A 20,234-nucleotide genomic window follows, 5' to 3' on the forward strand; every position below is an offset into this window, starting at 1 on the left:
TGTAGAGCAACAAAGCCAAGAATAATGGAAAGAGCATCCAATAAATAGTGCTGATGTAAACTAATTCACAGCATTTAGAAGGATCACAGTGGCCAGGATGCATGACAGAAAAGTTCTTTGTTTACAGTTTAAACCATTTAGTTCTTCAACAGCCAAACAGATGCTGGTATTCAGTACACTGCATTAACTCGACATTACGAGTGTCTGCTCTTCATTAATTTGGAAATCCCATGCAGAGAGAACCTGTAACCAATAGCAACTGCTTCTGTGTCAACAGAAATCTTGGACAGGCCAGCTCCTGTAGCCTAGCACTGTGCACCACGATTGGCTAACTCAGTGAATGCCTTGCAAACTTGTCTATTATGTATGCCAGTTCACCTTTAGAGTGTTCTTGAGCTCATTTTCAGGTAAGCACAGCTGAGAGGCAGGACGCTGAATAACCACAACAAGATCTGTCTGTCTAGGTAAGACTTTCTACTTTAGAGTTTAATACTTTTTTTTGTCACATTTTGATTGTTATATTTTATTAATCATTCTACTATTGCATTTTGTAAGCAACGCTATAGAAATCTATGGTATTTGAAATATGTTTAACTAAAGTATATGACTTCTTCAATGTTAAAGCTATGACATAACATTTCCACATTGTCTAAAAATGAAGTAGGCCTAAAATTCAGCAAAATCTGTTTTATTTAATGTAACGACCCATTTCATACGGTCACTTTTTAGTAGTTTCATACTGTCAGTATTCACATGATATGACATAATGTAATATAGAATATCTGGCTAAAAGTTTAGTAAAGTACTTAATTAATCCCTAAAAAAGATTTCTGCTTGAGTTGTGTCAGCGTTTAATTAGCAATGATGAAAACTCCCAGAATCCTGTGCTTCATCAAGACTTCTGCTACTACATACTTGATTACTAGTTTTAATCCAACAGCCATAATAGTCACTTTTCCGTTGACCCTCAAATTGTGCGAATCTAAGTTGCGCATAAAAATTAGCCCAATGGAAAAATGACAATTTCGCCCAAACTCTTGTTTTTCAGTTAAAAATTTTTGCACTGGCAAGAAGTGGTATTTCGGGTGTAGCGAAATTGGTACATCACACAAAACTACAATGGAAAGACCTTTTTCTGCAACTAGAGTCACATGAATAAAAACAAATGTTGACAGATGTTACAACAAGCAAAGGAGAAGAGTTTTAAAAGAAACATGGTGCGGTATGTGTGGACACGCCAGGAAACAGAATCGTTTTTTAATTTAATACAGGACACAGAGGAAATATGTAAAAATAATGAATATATCTGTAAACTCAACATATTTACGTTCATCGTCATGTTTATGGAATGACTTCTCGTGTCATCTCGCGATAATAAATAAACAAATCATCGCATTTGTGATTCAAAGGAAAAACCGACATTATGCACTTCTGTTTTTTTGACATTTAGTAAATATCGGTAAAGTTTTGCGCATATGTCCAATGGAAAAGCAACTAATGACACAAAATACTTTATCTTGTGTGTTCAGTACCTGTCGCTATAAATGTACAGTTTATAAAATGTACAATTTAAGCATGAAACCTTACCTCAGAGTTAAGTCTTTTAAGTGTTAAAATTTAATGTTGGGTGTGTAAGATTTAGTGTCATCTACTGGTGATGTTGCAGATTGCAGTTAATGGATTACTCCTCTAAAACTCAGCCTCCTCTATGGTGGCTGCAGAAACACAACAGGCCCCTTAAGCCAGTTATTTGTTGTGGTTTGCTTTTATGGGATTTTTGCTTAAGATATAGAAATATAGATGTAAAGAGCTAAAGCTAAAAGTGATGAACCTAGACCTTAACACTAATATAAGCTTTCATAAATTGAAACAAGAAGAAATTGTCTGTTCATGGCTCTACTCCCTCTGTAGAAAAGACTAAATCTACGGTAATAAAACTACAGTGGTCCCTCGTTTATCTCGGGGGTTACGTTCTAAAAATAACCCGCAATAGGTGAAATCCGCAAAGTAGTCAGCTTTATTTTTTAACAATTATTATACATGTATTAAGGCTGTAAAACCCCTCACCACACACTTTATACACTTTTCTCAGACAGGCATTAACATTTTCTCACATTTCTCTCTTGTTCAAACACTCTCAAAGTTCAGAACCTTCGTAGATTTTAGACTTTGTCGGTGCAGAACGTTTCGTCAACATTGTGGGTTTTGTCGGGGAGAAAACTTGCAAACATACAGCACTTCAGAGTCACACTGCTAGCGATCGAACATTTATGTAAATTTGGCAAGCCGAACGCATTCTGTACTGTACAGGAGGCACGGCACGGCACGGAGGAGATTGACTGACAATGGTCTACAGTCCCTTAGCCAATCAGGACACAGAACACAATGCGTGTTCATATACTGTAAAAAAAAAAAAGCATGAAAAATTGCACCAAAAGAAATCTGCGAAACAGTGAGGCCGCGAAAGGTGAACCGCGCTATAGTGAGGGACAACTGTACAGGGATTATACACAATAGCATAAATTTTACATATTGAATCATCTGTAATTAAACACCTATGAAATTAACTCTCCTTGGATTCAGAAACCCAGGAGGACATTGAAAGGAGTCAACTATGGAGCTGATTGGATCCACTCTGACTGCCACATATGCTCGGCCAAAGACCAGCCACTTCCTCCCTGCCATCTCCACAATGGCATCCAGTTACCGCAACACCCAGCCAGCCTTGGTCATGAATCCCAGTGCCAACCAGTGGAGGACCAACGGCTACTACAAGAGCAGCACCACTGTTCCACCCCAATCCGCTCTACAGAGGGAGAACTTCGATCTGGTTCGAGCTAAAACCATGTTCTACCCATCCAACAGGACGGCACTGTCCACCCGGTACACCCCCGAAGACTGGTATAAATCGAACCAAAGCAACTACAGGGAGTCTGAGTCGTCTAGGAAAAGCTCAGAAAGACTGAGAAAAGACACAATTAGGCTGATGCAAGATAAAGACCAGCTCACTCGAAGAACTCAAGAGACGACCAGTAAAAACCTTGGTGAGCGGGTCAATGACATTGTATTCTGGAAGTCTGAGCTGAGCCATGAAATCGATAACATGGTAACAGAGATAGCAGCCCTCAGCGAGGTCAAGAGGAGGCTAGAGAGAGCCTTGGCAGAGACTGAAGGGCCACTTCAGGTAAAACTTCAATCTATATGTGCTGGTTTCCTTTATCGCTTCCTCTGTTTTCAATAACATGAGCGGAAATATTTACTTTTCCCCAAGGTCGATGTGCATTTGCCTTGACATTTCAACACCCTGGGGATGTCTCAGCGTAGTCCACTAATTTTTCTATTCATGCATATCATGTATCAGGCCACCTCACACTATCTGAGCAACATGTTTTGACTACCGGGCTTCAATCGCTTGTAGCAACAGTCTCGCTCTAGCTACTTGACGTCACTTTAACACACAACAGTGTTCCTACCGGCTTTTATATGGGTCACCTCAGCGGCCCCTAAAAGCATCACTGGTCATTGAGACTCTAAGGTGATGGAGGTCTAATGACATGGACACCTCACTAACCCAAGATCATATAGCACAAAGCTTTGTTAGGGAAAGCTAACAGTTACTGAAACTGGAGAATACAGATGATATGGACACTCATAGTGGGGGCGTAAATTTGTCCCCCGAGTACAAATTTGACAATCCTGTCATTACATTACTCCACGTACATATTTGAACAGCTTTAATTATAATACTTATCTTCATGTTACAGTTTTCTTGCCCTTTCTGTCCTGTGACCATTTTCTTAATCAATCATTTTCTCCAAATATATTCACTTATTAAGTCCAACATGATGACGCCATTAAACTCATTTCCGTGTCCAAACAGTCTATGACACTGGAGAACATATGGCCATTTAATACAATATTTATTTAAAGAAAACTAGTGCAGTTTTCTAAGATCAGCTCTTTACCTGAAGTAGATTGGTGTTTTAAAATAGTAATTTTTTTTTGCTTTTTTAAATGGAATTATGCATTTTAAAACATTTCCCTATGGTCTGCATAAACTGTAAATGCTATGCTTGGGTCTGAATTCTTCATTAATTAACCCTTTCATGCATGAATTATGAGAGCCTTAATTAAGATTTCAAGTCAAGTTTTAAGTTTCAAGTTTATTTGTCATGTGCATTCAGGGTACAAGTACCATGGCAATGAAACAGTGTGCGCTAGCTTTCTCTCCACCCAATATCAAATAATAAATAACGAACTAATAACAATCACAGCAACAATAAAAAATAACTCGCAATAAATAGCACTAAATAGGATTTTTTTTCCTGAGTGTTTTTATTCCTCTAGGCCACAGGTGTCAAACATGCGGCCTGGGGGCCAAAACCGGCCCCCCAAAGGTTCTAATTTGGCCCGTGGGATGAATTTGTGAAATGCAGAAATTACACTGAAGGTATCAACAATCAAAGATGCTAGGATCATTTTAGGTCAATTCAATCTCAAGTGGGTCAGACCAGTAAAATACTATCATCATAACCCATAAATAATGAAAAGTACAAATTTTTCTTTTTGTTGTAGTGTAAAAAACAAAGTAAAATTACACAAAAATGTTTACATTTACAGACTAGCCCTTTGCAAAAAATGTGAATAACCTGAAATTTCTTAAGAGAAGTATGTGGAATTTTAGCAATATTCTGCCTGTTACTAAATGTTTTGAGTATTTGTAGATCCACTGTGATCTGTAAGTTCTGACGCACATGTATAAATGATAAACTAAAGCATAATATTGTTAAAATTGCACTGATTTTTCTTAAGAATTTTCAGGTTGATATTTGTTCATGTTACGTTCAAGTACAGTTCGTAGATGTAAACATTTTCATTACGGAATTTTCCACTCAAAAACAGACAAAAAAAACTTTGGAGTTGACATTATTTAAAAGTTCTTATCCTATTATTTATATAATTTTACTGGTCTGGCCCACTTTAGATCATATTAGGCTATATGTGGCCCCTGAACTAAAATGAGTTTGACACCCCTGCTCTAGGCATTAAAAAAAAACAATGCAATTGTATATTTTTATATGAACCTATTTTTCATGGAGTTGCAAAAATGTCCACTCAGCTGGACACCGTGCATTTAATTTTTGAAGCAAAGAAACATATTTACAACATATTTATTTTAACGCAGCTAATCTGATGTTTTCTCACTTTTTATCATCCTCTAATACTAGTCATTGCTCACTTCACAGAGATAATATGAAAGAAAAATTGTAATAACAATACCAAGCTACTGATTTACACTCAAACATGTTAGTGCAGATCAGGTTTATCAACAACAGCAAAGTTACAGTAATGGCATGAATTGCAGTGTATGCGATGATGCATGAGTGTCCACTGTGTTGGTTGATATGGAACTAAAACAACAAAATCCATGAATATACAAGAGAACAGCTGCAGAATAACTGTCCACTGTAGTGACCACTGTGCATGAAAGGGTTAAATATAGGAAAATAGATGATTTTTACTGGAAAAAAAAGGCAAAATTCAGAGGATAATATTGTAATAAATGGTGATAAATCACTTAAGAAAGGTTTAAATAGAGAGAAAAATTCATTTGGGAATTAACACAAAAGTCACACTGGGTCCATATGGGTTAAATGGAATTATGCATTTTAAAACATTTCCCTGTGGTCTACATAAACTGTAAACGCTATCCTTGGGTCTGAATTCTTCATTAATTCAACTCCACAGGTCCATCTTCAACCCTGTTTCTGAGTAATGACACCAGAAAGGTCATTTTGAGTGCTGGCCCTTTAAATGCAAATGAGCCACTTCATACCCCGCCCCCTCTAGGTTTTTGGCTGTGCTGCTCTGTCCCGTTCAACCAACAACTGAACATTTTAAGTAATTGGCTTGAAGTTTGGCCATATTTTCAGTTTTTACTACAACCGCTGCTGCTGCTAAACAATTATGTCGTACTCGGAGAAATGTTTGTCGGATATCTTGACCTTATATGTGCAAATGTTGTGACGTAACTAGTTATAGATGCAACAAATTAAGAAGGAATTATAGCGGGTTGTAGAAATCCACTCGATTTTTACCAAAATGAATATAAAGATAGCTTTGCAGCTCCGGGGGGGTTCAAATTAAAACTTTTTGAACTATTAGAGTCCAAATACACAAATAAATGCACTAAAGACTAATAAAAGTGGGTTTAGCAAAATATGCCCCCTTTAAGTGTTTAAATACTTCACATCAGTTCCTGCTCAGGTGTGTATTGACATAAATCACTAGTTTATCTACTTTCTCCTGAGCTGAACATCACACTATAAGCCTGGACTTTGTATTTACTAAAATGCTTCAATTACAATGTACTTAAATGATTTAAGTTTTATTACACTACTTTAAAATGTTAAGTATATTCTACTAATTTGTAGACATAGTCAAAAGTACGAAAAAGTTTCAGTTGAATGGATTTAAATCACTAAGTTTTAGTCATGACCACACCTTTTTATCTCCGCATTGCATTGTGGGTATTGTGCATGTTGTTGAAAATGTGTTCTTTTTCTGTGCAGGGGTTCAGTGGGGTTGTGGTGTTAGTGTTAATTTGGACTTAATGTGTGTATGTCAGTGTTTATTGGCCTTTTTGTGTTCGTTTTTGTATTTTTGTAGAGCTGCACCATGAGTCAGAGCCAGAGGAAGAACTATGGCTTTACTGTTCATCTTAGATAAAATCTTGTTTAATTAAAATCTTTATGCCTCACCAAAACAAAAGCACTTCCTATACTGGTAAATTACACTGTGCTATCTTCCTGCTTAACTTCCATCCACGCTGCAATATATTAAGTTGAATCATTTCATAAAGCAATTTACATTCCAAAAGATTTTAATTTAAGTCAACTCAGAATGAGTCCAATGCACTGATGATATTAAGTTAGTGATTATACGAAGCAATTGACATTGCAACAAATTTTCAGTTAAATTAACTTGGCATGTAGTGTGTTGTACTTAAAATAGCATTTCCATTCAAATCAAGCATTTAAGTTTAATACACTCAAGTTTTCATTAGTCATTACTTACACTTTTTAAGGTAACCGGTTTACTCAAATTTTTTAGGTAAACTCATCTTATCCGGTATTACAGTGCACAAATAAAGGTCTGACCAAGGAAATATGAAGTAAGAAGATGTTACACATCTCATAAAACACTTTATATCAGGGTATTCCATAAAAATCTTAGCTAATGCGCAAAAGTTATCTAGTGCCAACTCCTCATCCAGGTAGACGGGATAACTAGTGGAATCACCTGTGTTAAGTGAACAAGTAGAACCAATACATGGCAGGACTTTTACTCTATGAAGCTGGCTCATCTTCTACAACATTGATTCACCAGTAATACCCATTCAACCAGTTGAATTCATTCAACCCACGGAGTTTAATAAATGACAGTGGATGGAAACACTTGGTTTATGTTCAGTTAATGATATATTTTGCAGAAAAGGTCACTTTTTCTTCAGTTTTCTCTGTTTTTGATATAACCTTCAACTTTACTCTAAGCTTTTATGAACATCTACATGATTAGTAAATTAAATGTTGGAAAATACCCGATTTTCACTGGAAAAAAAAAACAAAAAATACAGAAGATGATATTACAATAAATGGTAATAAACCACTTAAGGATGGTTAAATATAGAGAAAAATTCATTTGGGAACTGCCACAAATGTCACACCGGATCCTTATGGGTTAAATAATATTATCCTCTGTATTTTGCATTTTTTGGTGTAAATCATGTATTTTCATATATATGTAATTCACAGGTCATGTAGATGTTCATGAAAATGTGGAATAAATTCAAAGTTAATAATATCAAAACAGAGAAAAATGAAGAAAAAGTTACTTACTCTGCATTTTTATGAACATCAACATGATCAGTAAATTAAATCTAGGAAAATACCCGATGTTCACTGAATAAACACAAAATACAAAAGGTAATGTTATAATAAATCTCTTAAAAAAAGTTAAATATAAAGAAAATTATTTTGGAACTGCCACAAAAGTAGCTCTGGCTTTTTATGGGTAAAACTACCCAACTCTACACAAAATGTTTAAGTGTACACACTATTTGCCTGATACATGATGTGTCATGGTCTAAGCCAGGGGTGTCAAACATGCGGCCCGGGGGCCAAATGCGGCCCACCAAAGGGTCCAGTTTGGCCCCTGGGTTGTTTTTGCCAAGTGCAAAAATTCCACAGTCTTGAATTGAATTAAGCGAAAAAAAATTTAGCTTGAATTGAGGAAAAAAATCTTGAAATAAGCCCAAAAAACGAAATCTTCAATTAAGTAAAAAAACAAAAACAAACTTCAATTAAGCCAAAAAAAAATCTTCAATTAAGTAAAAAAATCTTCAATTAAGACAAAAAAAATCTCTAATTTAGCAAAAAATCTTGAATTAAGCCAAAAAAATCTTCAATTAAGTAAAAAAAAAATCTTCAATTAGGCCAAAAAACTCTTCACTTAAGTAAAAAAAAAATCTTAAATTAAGCGAAAAAAATCTTCAATTAAGTTACAAAAAAAATCTTGAATTAAGCAAAAAAAAAAAATCTTCGATTAAGTAAAAAATCTTGAATTAAGCAAAAAAATAATCTAGAATTAACACATTTTTCTTCTTTGTTGTAGTGCAAAAAATAACATGAAATTATGAAAATATTTACATTTCCAAACTATCTTGTAACAATAAAATGTGAATAACCTGAAAAAATATGAACAACCTGAAATGTCTGTAGAAAATTCTGCCCAATCTGAACTCTTTTCTGCCTGTTCCTCAGTGTTTAGTGTCTTTGTAGATCTGATCCATCATGCACATGAACAAATGAGAAGTGGAGGCAGAATGTTGTTAAAATTGCACTAAATTTTCTTACTTTTTTACATTTAAATTTCAGTTTTTCAGGTTTTTTTTTTTTTTTTTTTGGATGGTTTATAAAAGTAAGTATTTTCATAATTTAATGGGGTTTATTTGCACTAAAACAAAGACAAAAATTTGGAGTTGTCATTATTTATATATTATTATGTTATTATTTTTCTGGTTCGGCCCACTGCAGATCAAATTTAGCGGAATATGACCCCTGAACTAAAATGAGTTTGACACCCCTGGTCTAAGCCAGCTGTCATTGTCTCTCATCTATCATCATCATCATCATCATCATCATCATCATCTTGTCTTGTTTTAGTCATGATCGCTCTGTCAATAGGTGTCTCAAGAGTGTTTGTACCACAGAGAGAAGCGGATGTCCATCGATTTAGTGCATGACCATGTAGAGAAAGATCTCATTAAGGTAATATTCAAGCATCAGCAGAAACTGTACAGGTGTGACTTCTGATTAGACATTAAACACACTGCACCCTGTGTCTACTGTCTGTGCTACAAGGAAGTGGAGGTCATAAAATCATGTCAGGAAAGGATGAGACGACATCTGGACAGAGCCACTGCTCAGCTGGCGTGAGTGGAAAAACCAACATCATATGGTTAAGAGACGATCACACTTCACACTTTACTAATCAAATACAGGGTTACGCAAATAAACGGGAACTTTTTAACAATCCAATAAAATCAAGAGTGATGGAAGAAAAATATTTGGTAACACTTTACTTGAAGGTCTAGTTTATAATGCATTAAGCGCACATTCATAAGACATTATAATGCATTTATAATGTATTATAAAAGTCATTACAACAGTTTATGATCATGTACAACAACTTATACCAAGGTTAATAAAGTATTATAAGTGTAGACATAATGTATTATAAATTCAGCTTTCATAATGTTTTATACATCCATACCAAAGCAGTGTGAAGGAATTTATGTTTTTTAGGTGGGGAACTTTTGTTAGGTTTTGTCACTGGTCCCTATAACCATCTTTTTTAGGGATTTCATATTTATAAAAAAAAAAAAAAGTATGTGTTTGAATTAACAAAGATTTAGAGCTGCCACATTATTTTTTTTATTTATGTATAAAGCAACATGTAACACTTCTATTTACTGTCTCTGTTCTTTTAATGTTTTGTTTTTGCAAAATAAAGAGTTACTAAGAACACTTTTGTATAATTTTTGACTTACACTTTACTTAGAGCCAGCAGATACTGCTCATACGTCATCATACTTGTGTTATATCATACAATTGATGTGTTCTGTAACCCAGGACCTGAGATTCTTCCTACAAACACTGTTGTCACTTTGATATGGATGTATAAAACATTATGAAAGCTGAATTTATAATACATTATGCCTACACTTATAATACATTATTAACATTGGTATAAGTTGTTTTACATGATCATAAACTGTTGTAATGACTTTTATAATGCATTATAAATGCGTTATAATGTCTTAAGAATGTGCGCCTAATGCATTATAAACTAGACCTTCAAGTAAAGTGTTACCAAATATTTTATTCATAGTAATTGAAACCTTAAAACATGCCATTTAAGAAACAATGATGGAATTTTCATTTTTTAAAAATTACAGGGTGACCCAAAAAAACGAATTTTTGAAGTGTGTATTGGCAGACATGAGCAAGTGGCAGCACTGTGAGACAGTGACCTTGAGCAAGTAAACACACCCCCATTTTAGTAACCATTGGCGGCTGTGCGAGAATTGTTCGGTAACCGTGTGATCTCAAGATTCGGTAACGTTCCCTGGCCCCCTAGATCGCCAGATTTGTCCGTTTGTGATTTTTTCTTGTGAGGCTATCTCAAGAGTAAAGTGTACACGACTCGACCGAGAACTCCGGATGAGTTAAAACAGAGAATTCAGGATGAAATTCACAGTATCCCAGCTGAGATGTTGCAGCGGTCGATGAGGAATCTCAACAGCAGATTTCAAGAACGCATTCGTACAGGAGGACGCCATCTACAGGAAGTAATTTTTAAAAAAATTAAAATTCCATCCTTGTTTCTTAAATGGCATGTTTAAAGGTTTCAATTACTATGAATAAAATATTTTTCTTCCATCACTCCTGGTTTTATTGGATTGTTAAAAAGTTCCCGTTTTTTTGGGTCACCCTGTACTAGAATAATTATCACATTCAATTAAAAGCCATGTTGAAAGTTAATCTAACAGCTAATCTTAGGCTATGTTTACACAGCAGGTCTTAATGCACAATTCGGATTTTTTGGTGAAATCCCATTTTTTTGTGTGCTCATTCATATTACACATTAAATGCGACTTTTATCAGTTTTGAGAATGAACTGAATGCGACCCTGAAGTGACCTGCATGCACAAAAGAGGTCTTGATATGATACATGACCCACCAGAATACATGTCAGTACATTTTGGGGGAAAAGTAAGTCAAACTTTCAATTTTTTTGTTTATTTTTTTTAATCTCTTTTTTTCCCCCATTTACTTATAATGGGAGAAATTACACATGTCTGTAGCAGCAAAACTATTGGTTGAATTCATACCAAATTGGGTTTATAGATTGCCATTGACCTAGAATGGATCTCATTACAGTTTGGGAACAGTAGGTCAAAGTTCAAATTTTTTATGAATTTTTAAAAATTTACTTATAATGGGCGAAATATGTGCGAGGGGCGGGGCTTGTTGTGCCTGGCACCACTTTTTTTTGACTGATTTGAATGATTTTCAGTCCAATATAAAAATAAAAAATGAGAAAAATAACAGTAATTATGAGAGTAAGAATACAGTACATAGACTTAACATACATATATTAGAATGTATTCAAGTTCATAATGGATATCTGATTGATTTTTTTCCCTTGCCTTTGCTTATTCAGGTCAAATCGAGCCGCTCAGCATGAACTTGAAAGAGACATGAGTGACAAAGTGACGGCTCAAAGGATCGATGGCAGGTGTCACCATCTGAGGAACACTTCAGCTGGTATTGGATATTACAGAGGGATTGAAAGACTAGACCCCTCGTGAGTACACAGTATATGTGTTTGTGATACGCCTCAGCGCCATGGTGTGGAACAAGTTTCAACTTAGGATTTCAAACCCCTTAACCCAGGGGCCAAATCCGGTCCGCCAATGGGTCCAGTCCGGCCCGTGGGATGAATAAGTGACACACAAAAATTACACTGAAGCGATTAACAATCAAGGATGTCAAAATAATTTTAGGTCATTTCCATCTAAAGTGGTCAGACCAGTAAAATACTATCATAATAACCTATAAATAATGAAAACCACAAGTTTTTCTCTTTGTTTTAGTGTAAAAAAAAAAAGGAAAATTACACAAAAATGTTAACATTTACAAACTAACCTTTTACAAAAAATGTGAAAAATCTGAACAAATATGACCAACCTGAAATGTCTTAAGACAGGGGTGTCAAACTCATTTTCTTCCGGGGGCCACATTCAGCCCAATTTAATCTGAAGTGGGCCGGACCAGTAAAATAATAGCATGATAGCCAATAAATAATGACAACTTCAAAATGTTTTAGCACAAAAAAAAAAAAAATGACATTCAGTTATGCCAATATTTATGTTTACAAACTATCCAAACAAAAAGGATGTGAATAACCTGAAAAAAATGAAATTTGTTAAGAAATATAAGTACAATCTTATCAATATTTTGCCTTGACTTTTCATTCATACATATGCATTACAGATCAGATCTACAAAGGCAAAAACACTTAATAACAGGCAGAATATTGTTAAAATTGCACTTAATTCTCTTTAGACATTTCAGGTCGTTTATATTTGTTCAGATTATTCACATTTTATTGTTAAAGGATAGTTTGTTAATGTAAACATTTTCATAATTTAATGTTTTTTGCACTAAATCAAAGAGAAAAATTGGTGTTGTCATTATTTATAGGTTAGTATAATATTATTTATGACTTTGATGCCCTAACTTGCACTTTGCAAATTCATCCCGCGGGCTGGGTTGGACCCTTTGGCGGGTCAGTTTTGGCCCCCGGGCCGCATGTTTGACACCTGTGTCTTAAGAGAATTAAGAGTAACTATACCAAAATTCTGTCTGTTATTAAATGTTTTGTGTATTTGTAGATCCACTGTGATCTGTAAGTTGTAATGAACATGTGAAAATGAGAAGCTGAGGCCAAATAATGGCATACATTGTTAAAAATTGCACTTTTTTTCTTAATAAATTTCATTTTAGTCATGGTTGTTCATGTTTTTCCACATTTTTCTAAATGATGTAAAAATTTTGAGAATTTAATTTTACTTTTTTCACTTTAAAACATAGAAATTAGACATACAAATTTTGGAACTGATATTATTTTTGTATTATTGTGTTATTGTTTTAATCATCCAGCTCACTGCAGGTCATATTGGATTGTATGTGGCCCCTGAACTAACACTAACCCCTAAAGACCCAAACATCCAGTGATCTAAACTGTTTAAACCCTGTTGATCCACTAATCCTATCAATACATGTAAATAATTGGTGTAAAATATAGTTATTCATCTTTTCATGGTCATCACATATAACCCATTTGGATGTTCTGAGTCTCCGTAGTTACCATGGAAACACCATTATCTTCTACAACATTGATTCACCAGTAAAACCCATGGAGTTGGATCAATGACAGTGGATGGACACACATTGGTTTGTGTTCAGTTAATGGTAAATTTTGTTGAAAAAGTCCCATTTTCTTCCTTTTTCTCTGTTTCTGTTATTATGACAATCAACTTTAATTTGAGCTTAAACGAATATCTACCCAATCAGTAAAAATAAAAATGGGAAAATACCTGATTTTCATTGAAAAAACACAAAATAAAGATGACAATATTATAATAAATGGAGATAAATCACTTAAAGAAAGGTTAATTAGAGAGAAAAAATTCATCTCGGAACTGACACAAAAGTAGCACTGGGTCTTTATGGGTTAATGTCGACTGTCACAAATTTGCAAACAAAACATTTCCATATGTATTCACCCATGTTTTCAATACGTACCTAATCAGGACACTGAAAATCATTTTGTGACATTAATAAAAACCCTCTCCTCAGTTGGCAAAATCTGTTTTATTGCTGTTTCATTACTGTTGACCATTATGCCTGTTGTTGCAAATTTGCATCATACCCAAATTTCTATTTATTTTAAGTGCTGTAGTCAAATTTCCAAAATCTTCACTTAAATTACCATCTGCTTGAAAGCAAAAACACAGTTAATTTTTTTTTTTTTTCATATACTCGAATACAAAGTCAGGTGCTAAGGCAGTGGTTTCCAACCTTTTTTGGCTTGTGACCCCATTTTAACATCACACATTTCTGGTGACCCCAGACATTCAAAACAAAGACTGTTTTTTTTTTTTTTTTGGCTAAAATTCATTTGTTTTTGATCATGTAATAGTTTGCTGTACTATGTTGCAAATAAGTTCAATTTAGACAACATTTATTCTATATAATGTATATTATTATCGATGGAGGCAGAAAAGCCAGGTGTAGATTACTGCACAAACTGAGAATTTTATTTTCTTTGGTCAGGATATGTACAGTCAGTCCATCTTGGATTTACAAGGCTGACAATTAATACTGAACAAACAATAACTCAAACTCTGAATTATGAAAGAGCTGCAGCATCTGAAACTGACCACAATAAACATTTGAAAGATAAATCGAATCACAGTGCTTCAGTTTCAGCTTCACAGTTTGTCATGTCTTTTATGGATTGGGATTGTCTCTCTCAACTCACCATATATTTTTTATTAGTAAGTTTTTATTTTTATTTGTATCAATCGCTAGAAATTTCAGGTGACCCCATTTGAATTCCAGGCGACCCCATGTGGGGTCCCAACCCCAAGGTTGAAAAACACTATGCTAAGGGGTTAAGATAAAATTAAAAGTACATAAAATATTTCATCCAAGTCTTTTCCGTATGTATGATGATTAAAGACGGTGTTTTCTCTCTGATAGGCTGTCTCTGCCTGACTCGTGGTCGAAGTTTACAGATGACAACATTCTGCACTCCCAAAGCGAACGAGCTGCCTCCCACAAGCTCAGGGACGAGATAGAAATCCTCCTGAACATCACATCCAATGAGATGTGGAGCCAGTTCAACTCTGTCAATGTGTCCTTTACCAACCGCATATCAGAAACTGCTGATGCGAAGAACAGCCTGCAGACGCACCTGGCCAAGGTCTATTAGTCGAGCTTTACTTGAAAACACATTATGTTGTTTCTTAAAAGGAATCTTGAGTATGACTCGGGGAGGAAATCACATGACAACATCCATTCACGCTCCTACATCAGTGGGTAACTAGATTTGCCACTTAGGAGATCATGTGTTTGTAACATCCTCTTGTCAAACAGCAGCTATGCTAAAGCTAACACTGGATGGTACAGCTGCACAGAAAGTGGAACTAAGATCAGTATTCTCCTTTGCATTTCCTGTTGTGGACATTTGTCGTCTACACCGGATTGTGTCTGCATTTAGATTCAACACTGAAGGCATTTATTTGTCCTCGTGGGGCAATTGTTTCGACCAAATTAGGAATTAAAACAAGATGAAACAGCAATGACGAAACAAAGTGAGACACAAGACGATGATCACATAAAAATAAGTGGTGCATAAAAACACTTACTTTAAATCAAATGTAATCTAATGGAACTGTTACCGGTGTTGTGCAGAGTCGAGCATAGACATGGCTGAGGGTATGAAAACCACTGTATGAATTTACTGCAAATCATTCTTGTCAAAAGATAGAAATATCCATCCTGTAAAAAGATTCCTCTTTCAGTGTATGACACTAGATGCCATTGTTCTTATTACTGGGGTTTACACTATAAATCCACATTATCCGTTGCTTGGGTTTCAACAGCGACAGCAGCAGTGATGTGAGGCACCCAGTCCTTAATAAACTACAGTCACTATCAGTTCTAAGCAGCACTGATTCACTGAAATGAAATTACAGTGAGTGTGTTTGGACAGAGCAGACCACTGTTCAGCGTTGTGTTTAGCTGATTCGAAGTAGGCGCTATACATTCTTTCATTGCAATCCATACGGTCTTTCTTCTCACCTGTCTGACACTTAAAACATGAACTAATCCCAGTGTGACTAAGTGTTAAAATTGTATTTACTGTAGCCCCTAATACACAGCACTTCTTTTACGGGAATATTTGGCCTTTATTCATTCATTCATTCCTTTAGTTGTTTTTAGCAGGAGAAAAAACAAAACATTTTATGTGTACAATTAAATAATAGCAGAGAAAATACATTAATAAAGGTGATCAAGACAATATAGCAATAGCCACGTACACTAGAAATGATAAAATAAAGTCAACATGTATTGCTCGAAAAAGAGTGGGAAGAAGAAGGACATCTGTGTTAACAAAATGGTGGGATTATTTCGTCCCACTTTTATCGTGGCTTTGTAGCGCCTCTGGAGGTAGTAAACAGAGGTGTGATTAGGGATGGGAATCGAGAACTGGTTCTTTTTGAGAACCGGTTCCCAGTAGCTCGATGCCTTGGAATTGGTCGCCTGCCTGCTTAACGATTCTGCTTATCGATTCCACCTTCGTTGTGCATGCGCGATGACGTCACACGTACGCTGCATTGTTTTGGTCAGAACATAGCCAATGTGGCGTTGAGGCAGAAACGGTCTAAACAGACGACACCAGGTCCACTTACTTGGAACACTGTCAAAGCTTCCATGTCTTCAAAAGGGTGGAATCCCTCCAATATCCTCAAACATTTGTCCACAGCATGTGAGTAATTTACAGGAAAGTCATGTATTTGATACGATACTTAGCGGCGCTTGTGAATGTAGCGGCAGAGTGAACGCCGGGCCGGTTCCGGTGTGGGCAACAAACATCGTAACTCCTCAAATACAAGTTTCCGAAGGTAAGAAGGGAAAGGAAATGAGGTGCACAACGACGGGAGACAAGCCGAGCCGAGTCGAACTGGTTCCACGTTGTAGAAATGCGGCAATAGAGGAATTAGTAAAGTCTCTTTAGTTTCACTTTCACTTTAACCCCCCCCCCCCCCCCCCGGGACCGGCCAGGCGTCATCTGTTATTATTATTATTATTTGTACGTACTGTATATGTTATATTTTCTGTGCAGAGATGGAAATATAAAAGACAGTTAATGCAAACACACCCGTTTGTACTCTTTTATTCCCTCACCCAATGACAATCAATAAGAGAATCAATAAGGAATCAGATCGAAAAGCGATATCGATAATGGAATCGGAATCGTTAAATTCTTAATGATTCCCATCCATAGGCGTGATAAAGGTAGAATCGTGATTCTAGAACGCTATGTAAAAGGAACCCCTCTCATTTCGCAGTCAAGGTGTGATGATTTGATGACATATTGCGTGTGCGACCCTCGCGCTGGGGGGGGGGGGGATTAAAAATGAGCGCGGGTTGTGTACAGTAAACGAACATATCAATGCAACCAGAAAGATGTCGAACTGGGGAGACGCTGAGATCCGCGAGAAGTTGTTACTTTGGGCGGAAGACTCTATCCATGCTAACATTTGTGGAACGGTGAACAATATAGCAACTGCCATGTAAACTAGAAATGATAAAATAAGGACTCTGGAGAGGTTAGCTATGAAGCTATGCTTTTGGTATTTCCGAGGCAAAAGTTATATATCACGCTACACACTGCGCTGCGTCGTCACCCCTTTGATTCCGGAAGGCAGGTCCGCTATGTTCAAGTCCAGCCTATCTCACCTCTGTTACTAATTTGCTTGGCTGTGGAAATACAGACTGATCTCATGAAACTGCAATGTGTGTCACACCAGTTCTTATGGCGTTTGGCGTACTATACGTCTGCATTTTCATCCTTTCGCATGTTATTCAGCGCCATTTGATCACATGTCAATTTACGTCAAGATCTTTGGTTTACATATCCGTAACTGCTAACTCTAACCTTAAACCTAACCCTAACCACTAATCGCGTGGTATTTGATGCAGCGTCAACATACACACGGAAAGCTTATAATACGTACAGATAACATGCCAATTAAAGGTGGTGTGTATATTTACGCAATTCATGATATCACGTTGGTAAATCGGTCAATAGTAGCAAAAAGGTAGGATCACCATCTTACCTTTTTTCCTGGATCTCTGTGTAAAAGTGGCTCATGTTTCTCCCCACACAGACTCTGCAGGAGATCTTCCAGACTGAGATGTTGATCGAGTCTCTAAAAAAAGCCCTGAGAGACAAAGAGTGTCCGCTGAAAGTGGCCCAAACCAGGATGGAGGAGAGAACTCGGAGACCCAACGTAGAGCTCTGCAGGGACAACCCACACCACAGGTCATTTCACAGAACAGACGGTGTTCTCTTTACATTTTATTAAATAGAGGCTTTAATTTTAGTGTGATGTGACATTTGAGAAGTTAAGAAAGCAAGTTAAAAAAGGTTATTCCAACCCATACATCAGTTTTAAATAGAATAGAACAGAATAGAATAGAATAGATCTTTATTGTCACTTTCACAAGAACAATGAAATTCAGTTTAGCAGCTATGTTCTTTTTAGCAGCAAAAACACTTAGTGCAAAAAAAACTGGATAAAAAATATCACACAATACTGAAAATGTAGGCATGTGCAAAATGCTACAGGATAAAATATTAAATATACATAAGCTACTAAAGTACTAGAAAAACTACTGAAATAAACAAAAGCTAACTCTATACTAATACTACAGATATATCTATATTGATATATAGATATGGCACTGTCCATTAGAGTGGAGATTATGTTTGTTGTGGTGGTGGAATGTGTCATTCTGTGGATATAAACAGGAGAAAGTTGACACATCTTACTCTTGGATGTCACTTAAGGTGAAGTGTGTAAAAATGAAACATCAGATAATTTATTCTGGGTTTAACAAACCTGAAAAAGGCAGATTAAAACACTTGACACCATAACACTCTATGCTTTTGCTAATTTTGTCATGAATTGACATTCTGTAGCCTTAACTATAGTTCATTTAAGTAGAAATATAATGATGGCTAGAATTATTTTACATTATCACCAAGTATTAACAATAAAGTGTCTTGATTTGGTCCATTTATATCATTCACAATATAAGATAAATGACAATAAATGAGCCATATAATTTTTTTTCAATAGTATAGAAATACAAATCCATACAAAATGGATGTACTGGCTAAAACCAGCTGTGATCAAATGTAACTCGGCAAATATTTACATTTGTTTAAATGTAAAAAGGTTGATACAGATAAGTACATGCTAGATAGAACACAGATAAAAGCTGAGAATGAACCCTTGTCCAGTATCTTTTCTCTCTATAAATCTAGATATAAATAAGTTTATGCTAGGCTAGGCTAGGTTAACATTCAACAAAAAACCTGTCTGTTAACCAATGTGCAACTTTAAATGTGCTTTAAATAAGTAATATTGCTTGATGGTCTTACAATATATTGATTTATTTTATGGGCAATATTTTAAAAGGTGGAAGATGATTCCATTCCCGGGATAATTCTTTTTTCTGCAACATACAACTGTATATATTGAGCAATATAGCAGCAAAATATGAGATTACAGTGTTTCTATTAGAAGATCCTCATGCATATGAATACTTTGAAGATTATTTTTCACATGTATTTGCTGAACGTGTTTAATTATTGAATTATTGTGGCTCCTCAGTAGCAAAAGTACTTCCTTTTGTCATTTCCTTTAGACTTGTGGATGAGGTGAGAGAGATCGAAGACACCATTTATAAACTTCAGGAGAGGCTGATGGAGGCTGAGAACACACTGCAGACTCTGGTCAAGACCAAAGTCACCCTGGAACATGACCTGTCCGTCAAGGCTAATTCACTGTTCCTTGACCAGGAGAAGTGCATGAGCATACGGAAGAGCTTTCCCAGCATGCCTCGTCTGGTCGGCTACACATAAAGTCCAGCCTGTGTTTAACCCTTTATACGGCACTCATAGAAATACTCTGAAATTTTAAAGTTCAACTGTAGTGTGTTATTGGAGGACATAACAAGACTTTATTACTTTTGTGACATTTAAAAAGAAATCAAGCTCAATGAAGTTACCATATTTGGTTCCTTGCCCATAAGTGGCAAAAAATAAATAAAAAAATCCAAAAAGTATTTATAAAAAATACAAGAAAAACACATTTAATATGACAGAAACATGTATTTTAGAACATTAGGACATCACTTTTAGAACATTATGTTATTACTAGTGCTGGGCAGCGATTAAAAATTTTAATCGCGATTAATTGCGTGGATTTCTGCGATTAATCGCATAGTTGTTGGGGGGGGCAT

The 20,234-nt window shown here is 35.7% G+C and overlaps 1 protein-coding gene across 1 annotated transcript; it reads left to right on the forward strand.

Moving 5' to 3' along the window:
• Window positions 1-415: 415 nt before the first annotated feature.
• On the forward strand, window positions 416-19,854 carry tekt3 (tektin 3). The gene is made up of 8 exons (XM_030121991.1): window positions 416-464; window positions 2,584-3,184; window positions 9,246-9,329; window positions 9,423-9,493; window positions 11,788-11,931; window positions 14,895-15,117; window positions 18,092-18,246; window positions 19,638-19,854. The coding sequence occupies exons 2-8, from the start codon at window positions 2,615-2,617 to the stop codon at window positions 19,852-19,854; spliced, it is 1,464 nt and encodes a 487-aa protein (XP_029977851.1). The 5' UTR covers window positions 416-464; window positions 2,584-2,614.
• The last annotated feature ends 380 nt before the right edge of the window (window positions 19,855-20,234 follow it).

The sequence above is a fragment of the Sphaeramia orbicularis genome, chromosome 19 (assembly GCF_902148855.1).
Source record: "Sphaeramia orbicularis chromosome 19, fSphaOr1.1, whole genome shotgun sequence".
NCBI classification, from domain to species: domain Eukaryota; kingdom Metazoa; phylum Chordata; class Actinopteri; order Kurtiformes; family Apogonidae; genus Sphaeramia; species Sphaeramia orbicularis.